The following is a 7,230-nucleotide window of genomic DNA, read 5'->3' on the forward strand; positions in this document are numbered from 1 at the left end:
GCTAATTTTTGTATTTTTAGTAGAGACGGTGTTTCACCATATTGGCCAGGCTTGTCTCAAACTCCTGACCTCGTGATCTGCCTGCCTTGGCCTCCCAAAGTGCTAGCATTACAGGCGTGAGCCACTGCGCCCAGTCCAGAGCCAGAGGTTTCTATTCACTGTAGAATTCACCGGGAATGAATGCGCCCAGCAGCAGGGGGGGGGGTATTAATGCTGTCCCTTCTCCTACACCCACCCGTGCCATCACTTGCACCCTTCTAGCCACTGCAGTCAGTCAGAAGCCAGCACATGCCTCTGCTGGTGTAGCGGGATGAGGCGGGAGGCTGTCCCAATATCCTCCTGAGGGACTAACACCTCTTGTCCTTTTATCCCAAATAGAGGGCACCTGCCTCAGTGCGACCATGTGAGCTTCATGTGGGCCTCTCTGGCTGTGCTTCCTCCATACCCTGTCACCATCTCCAGCGACTTGGTGGCATCCTGGTCGGCTGACCTAAGTCACCCACCACTGACTAGGCAGCCACAAAGATTCAGCCTTTGAATAAAGGCTATGTTAGACTCTCCCGAAAAGAGCTTAGAAACAAAACTCAAGTTTCAAGCTAATCTTCAAGTAAGTTAACTGCCTATCAGAACAAAAGTCAACATTTTTTAATGGAAAACAACAAAATCTAGAGCCCCTAATACAGCATTCAGTGTCTAGCATAAAATAAAAAATTATCAGATATAAAAAAAAGTAAAAAACTAATTATGATCAGATATGAGTCGACCACAGTGGCTCACACCTGTAATGCCAGCACTTTGGGAGGCCAAGGCAGGTAGATCACCTGAGGCCAGGAGTTTGAGACCAGCCTGGGCAACATGGTGAAACACTGTCTCCACTAAAGACAAAATATAAAAATTAGCTGGGTGTGGTGGTGCACACCCGTAGCCCCAGCTACTCGGAGGGCTGAGGCAGGAGGATTGCTTGACCCAGGAGTCAGAGGTTGCAATGAGTTGAGATCATGCCACTGCACTCCAGCCTGGGTGACAGAGACTCTGTTTCAAAAAATAAAAAATAAATCTAACTCTTACCTACTTGACACCCCAGACCCTCCAGCCTGGTTCACCCTTTGACATGCATTGTTCCACAGCTCTCTGCTAGGAAGGATACAGGCCAGCCCGATGGACAGCCCACAGACATTACTGAGGAAAGAGGTCTGGGGAATGAGCCACGAGGCGCCCAGGAGCAGCCACGGAACCAGGACTGAGGGCACAACCATGCCAAACACCAGGGCCCGCCTCATCCGAGAACGGACGGTGGTGACTCCTAGCATGGCAAAGGCCACTGGGGTGAAACCTCTGGCATCCTCCACTTCTCCCAGCTTCGACAGTGATGACACAGCCTCGAATGACAGGAAGATGATAGCAGAGAAGATGGCGAAGATCACAGTGAAGAAGCAGTGGCGGACGGTGCCCACGGTTCTCTCGAAATTGCCAGCAAAGCGCCAGATGATGATAGCGCCACAGAGCAGGGAGATGGGATTCTCGTAGACAAAGATGTAGGTTACCAGCCTGTAAACTGCAGAGGGAGCCGGGTTAGAGGCCTGGCGGTGGGTTGCTCCCAGGAGGGAAGCCAGGTTATAAGCCGCTTAGGAAAAGCAAAGAGCCTTTCCTAAGAGAAGTGAGAGCCAGCGAGTCACAGCAAGTGACAGAGAAGTGAGAGCCAGCGAGTCACAGCAGGAGGCAATACAAGCAGTGCGTTCAACAATGAAGGACCCACAGCCTCAAAGGAGAGGCAGGAATATCTAATTCCTACACTTCCCCAGGCCTGGAGCAACTCTTAGTGGTAACTGACTTCCAGAGGGAAAAAAATAATACTTTTCGGTAGAGGGCAGTCTCTGAATTTGTAAAGTGCTTTATAATCCTTTTTTAGGTTTTCATACTGACCTACCTCACCGGGCAGTCTGAGGGTTAATTAAGTGTAACAGCTTCAGGGTGGATTGAGTGGGTGTCACTTAACACTCTGTGTGCCAGTCTCCTCTGCTGTAATCCTGACCCCTCCTTTCATAGTGGCTGTTCAGAGGAAGAAAAAAGGGACCATGAATTATTTTGCAGCTGTAAGAATTATAACACTATCATTAACAAGAAAGATTATAGAAATTAGAAGTCTCCCTGGAAAGCGCTTATCCGATCTTACAGGTAGACTGATACTTTATATGTAATAAGACATCAAAGAATCCTCCTTTTTCCTTTTTTTAAATTTTTATTTGTAGAGATGAGGTCTTGCTATGTTGCCCAGGCTAGCCTTGAACTCCTGGCCTCAAGTGATCCTCCTGCCTTGACTTCCCAAAGTGCTGAAACTACAGGTATGAACATCATTCCTGGCCTACTTTTATTTGTCTAAAAGCACTTATCACCAGGCATGGTGGCTCACACCAGTAATCCCAGCATTTTGGGAGGCTTAGGTGGAAGGATCACTTGAGCCCAGGAGTCCAAGATCAGCCTGGGTAACACAGTGAGACCCCTGTCTTAAAAAAACACTTTAAAAATTAGTCAGGTGTGGTGATGTGTACTTGTAGTCCCAGCTACTTGGGAGGCTGAGGCAGGAGGCTCGCTTGAGTCCAGGAGTTGAAAGCTGCAGTAAGCTATGATTGCATCGATGTACTCCAGCCTGGGTAACAGAGAAATACCCTATCTCTAAAAAAATTTTAGAAGTGGTTATCTCTAAGTACTTTTATGTCCCTGCAGGCCAAAACACGACTAAACTCAAGGAGGGAGACCAAAGAACTGACGGTAGTACTGGACTTGGGAGTCTAAAGACTTGGAGTGGAATCTCGGCTCTATTACATCCAGGCTGGCTGAGTTTAATCCTGTCACAGGTCCTCTAGGCATCAGTTTCCTCACTGTAAAGTAACAGAATTAGATTGAGGCCTTTAAATGTCCCTTATGTCTCTAATGATCACATATCCACAAAACTCACACCCAGGGAAGTAGTGAACTCCAGAAAGTGGGAGGTTAAGGTTAGGGTTGGCATTTTGCTTCTGTCCGTGAGGTGGTGCTGTTTAGGGTGGGGCGAACAGTCTTAGATTTGTGTAGGGAAGCAGACTATGGAACCATACACCTCAGTCTGGCCATCTCCAGAGGCTTCATTATCTGAAGAGTACTTCATTATTTGTTGAACATTTCCAAAACTGAAACTCCCAGTATAAACATGAAAAGATTCTACAAGCAACTCTACATGATTTGGAGATTATCTACCCGAAGGCTCTAGTTCCAAAACATCACAGAATAAAAACAAAAATCTAGATTCCTATCTCAGTTGTACGACCCAACAGCTCTGCCATTCTCTGCATGAAATCTCAATCTTATCTAGGTCCTACGTCATGAGATCTTTGTGAGGGTTAAATGAAATTAATACATATGAGCGTGTGTGCTTTGCAAAACAGCAGGAGATACATTTCCTGTGTTCCTGAGGAAGACACGCAGACTAGGAATGTCTTTTAGGAATGGATGTTTATACTTAATTGGTCTGCAAAATGTCTCTCCCTAAAGAAAAACAAACACTTCTCTCCAAAGGCAGAAGACACCCTGGTACCCCCACGAGCTGGGAATGACAGTCAAGATTAAGATACAAATGAAAAAGCACAAGAAATTCCAAATCTCAAGAGGGCAGGACGTTTATAGGGCTTATAGGGGTTTGTAGATAAAGTCCAATTGTCGTGATGTAGGTGAGAGAAAATGTTTTTCAGTGGGGCTTAGGCCTAAAGCAGACGTAGGTGTGTATGTGAAACGGGAGGGGAAGACGAAAAATCTTTACCTTTGGAGAGCCAGCATGGGTTTGCTAGCGAATGGATCTGGGGCCTAGACCAGTCTGGTGGCGACAGGGAAGGGAACAAATTCGGATAGGGAAGGGATTACAGTGATGACGAAGATGGGGTCTGCAGACAAAGGTGTGGAACATGGAGAGCAAGAGACGGTGCTGGAGGTCGGTCCTCCGGGGGGCGGGCGTGGTGATGCGGCGCGAGACGGGGAGACTGGCGGTGAGGCCTGAAGGGGTGAGTCCTGGAGGCTGGAGCCCAGGGACCGGCAAAGTCGGAGGACAAGGGCTCGCCCCGCGATCCCGGCCCGCCCCTGCTCACCTTGCCAGTTGCGCAGGGCCTCGGACTTCAGCGTGAGTCCCGAGGGCGCCAGGGGCGGCTGCAGCAGGAACAGACGAGGCCCGGAAACCAGCAGCGAGAGCAGCGCAGTGAAGAAGGTGGCGGATGGCACCTCGGGACACAAGCACCAGCTGCGACACCCGGGCCCCGAGGCCGCCATGGCCGCCGTCGTTCCCGCGCTCCGCCTCGACGCCGGCTGCCGCTCCTCTGCTCCTTCCGTGCCGGTCCTCTGCTCCTTCCGCCTCCTCGCGGCAGTTTCCCTTGGCAACAGCGGAGGAGCCGGCCGGAAGCCACACCTCCCCGTGGCCCCGCCCCACGCCAAGTTGCCCAGTCCTGTCTCGCCGATCAGCCCGCCCCCGCGCGTGGGAGGCCGGGAGGTGGGGGAGGTCGGGGCCACTTCCGGGCAGGAATGTTCCAGCACCGTGTTTGATTCCATCCTACCCGCGCTGGCACTGAAACTGCTCCTATAAACTTTATGAAATTAATCAGGGAAGAAGGAAGGGGGGAAAACAAAAATAAAGGAAGCTTGCAGCACACTCAGCGTTCATCACTAAGTCACCTTGCTCTCCTACGTGCTTGCTCGTAGCTCTGCCTGTCAGCTATGATAGGTGCCCATCGTCTGTCCTAGAATCAGGTAGACCCTGTCACAAGATAACGATTCCCCTTAACTCCATAGGTAACAACTTGAACATTATGAAACGTTGTCGCTTTGAGATATTCTTTCAGGCACCGCATACCAGCATAATTACGTCAGTTGTTCTGAAGGAGCTCACAGAAGCAGACTCATTGGGGACTGCAGTTTCCATATCCTGAGGATTTCATCCCCCTTACCCTAACCAGTCAATGACCTCAATTTTCCAGCCCCTTACTCTTCACAGTGCCCTTTAAAATCCTAGCCTGGAACTCCCTAGAGAAGATGGATTTGATGGTCTCCCCCCGTCTCCTCCTAGGCAACCTGCCATCATTAAACCCTTTTTCTGCTGATAACCGTGCTTCCTCAGTGTAACTGGTCTGTTACTGCACAGCGGGCAGAGGCACCTGTTGGTCCTGTAGCAATACGTCATGATTATTATGTCTTACGGCTCACGAAACTCTTTCATATCACTATCTCCCCATCTGTATTCATCCCTATTACACCGAAGAGGGAACAGGACTAGGGAGGGCCCTGGGTAATTCAGTTACATGGCAAAGACAGAATTAGAACTCAGTTCCTCGTGCTGTGGCCTGAAATTGGCCTCCAGTACAGCCAGGCGCAGCTTCATCTTCAGACTGAAGAAAAGGGGCAGGAGGCTGGGCGCGGTGGCTCACGCCTGTAATCCCAGCACTTTGGGAGACCAAGGCCGGCGGATCAAGAGGTCAAGAGTTGGAGACCAGCAAGGCCAACATGGCTAAACCCCGTCTCTAATAAAACTACAAAAATTAGCCGGGCACGGTGGTGTGTGCCTAAAATCCCAGCTACTCGGGAGGCTGAAGCAGGAGAACTGCTTGAACCCAGGAGGCGGAGGTTTCAGTGAGCCGAGATCGCACCACTGCACTCCAGCCTGGGTGAGAGAGCAAGACTGTATCTCGGGGGGGAAAAAAAAGAAAAAGAAAAGAAAAGGGACAGGAAATGGGTGAAGGATTCTATGGAAGGGATTCAAAAATTAGGGATGTAATAGAACACTCATAATCGAGATCTATTTTCAAACTTTACAGTTTGAAATGTCATTCAACTGTGTGTTGAATGGATGCTGGAATGTCATTCCCCCAATTACAGATGTTTCTAAAGGGGAGGTAACTTGCCCAAGGTCACCAGTGGGAAGTAGTAAAACAAAGATTTGTTTTGTTTTGTTTTTTCTTTTTGAGACGGAGCCTCACTCTGTTGCCCGAGCTGGAGAGCAGTGGCACGATCTCAGCTCACTGCAACCTCCACCTCCCGGGTTCAAGTGATTCTCCTGCCTCAGCCTCCCCAGTAACTGGAATTACAGGCACCCGCCACTACGCGCAGCTAACATTTTGTATTTTTAGTAGAAACGGGGTTTCACTATGTTGGCCAGGCTGGTCTCAAACTCCTGACCTCGTGATTCACCCACCTTGGCCTCCCAAAGTGCTGGGAGTACAGGCTGAGCCGCCACACCTAGCCCTAAAACTAAGATTTGAATACAAGGTTGTTGAGTCCCAGCCTTCTGATCTTTTCACTGTTTTCCTGAAATATGTTGCCCACCGACTGTACATAAATTTGACTTGAGGCTGCATAGACTACTGAAAAAATACCAGTGGCTTCACTCTCTGTGCTGATAGGGTGGATAACAGGTCTATTCTTTTTTTTTTTTTTTGAGACAGTTCGCTCTTGTTGTACAGGCTGGAGTGCAATGGCGCGGTCTCGGCTCACTGCAACCTCCGCCTCCTGGGTACAAGCGATTCTCCTGCTTCAGCCTCCCGAGTAGCTGGGATTACAGGCGCCTTCCACCGTGCCAAGCTAATTTTTTGTGTGTTTTTAGTAGAGACGGGGTTTCACTGTGTAGGCCAGGCTGGTCTGGAACTCCTGACCTCAGGTGATCCACCCACCTTGGCCCCCTTTTTTCTTTTTTAATGGAGTTTCGCTCTTGTCACCCAGGCTGGAGTGCAATGGCGCAATCTTGGCTCACTGCAACCTCCGCTTCCTGGGTTCAACCGATTCTCCCACCTCAGCCTCCCTAGTAACTGGGATTACAGGCGCCTGCCACCACGCCCGGCTATTTTTTGTATTTTTAGTAGAGATGGGGTTTTGCCATGTTGGCCAGGCTGGTCTCAAACTCCTGACCTCAGGTGATACACCCGCCTCAGCCTCCCAAAGTGCAACAGGTCTATTCTTGACCCTATCCTTCCCATCCACCCCTTCTGCAGTTCACGCAGTGTTTGTCTTCCTCTCTGGACACAGATCCTGTCACCCAACCCCTCTTCCACGGGGTCACCTCCTGTGAGCTCTAAACCCATCATTTCCTCCTTTTCTCTTTCAGACTAGGAGTGCTAGTGGCTCCCTGCCAATGCTAGTCCCTGAATCCCTCCACCATCTGTTCTTTGTTCTCCTTAATTCTGCAACATCTTTTATTTTTTTTTCAGTTAGACCTTCCTTTTT

At 49.7% G+C, this 7,230-nt stretch overlaps 1 protein-coding gene across 1 annotated transcript; it reads right to left on the reverse strand.

The window, feature by feature from the left end:
• Window positions 1-623: 623 nt before the first annotated feature.
• Window positions 624-4,447, reverse strand: LOC105503380 (rhomboid domain-containing protein 2-like). Its single transcript, XM_011930271.1, has 2 exons — window positions 4,116-4,447; window positions 624-1,555 (listed from the first exon to the last, which is right to left on the reverse strand). The coding sequence occupies exons 1-2, from the start codon at window positions 4,291-4,293 to the stop codon at window positions 1,065-1,067; spliced, it is 669 nt and encodes a 222-aa protein (XP_011785661.1). The 5' UTR covers window positions 4,294-4,447; the 3' UTR covers window positions 624-1,064.
• Between the last annotated feature and the right edge of the window lie 2,783 nt (window positions 4,448-7,230).

Source organism: Colobus angolensis, unplaced genomic scaffold (assembly GCF_000951035.1).
Source record: "Colobus angolensis palliatus isolate OR3802 unplaced genomic scaffold, Cang.pa_1.0 Scaffold120, whole genome shotgun sequence".
In the NCBI taxonomy this organism is placed as follows: Eukaryota; Metazoa; Chordata; class Mammalia; order Primates; family Cercopithecidae; genus Colobus; species Colobus angolensis.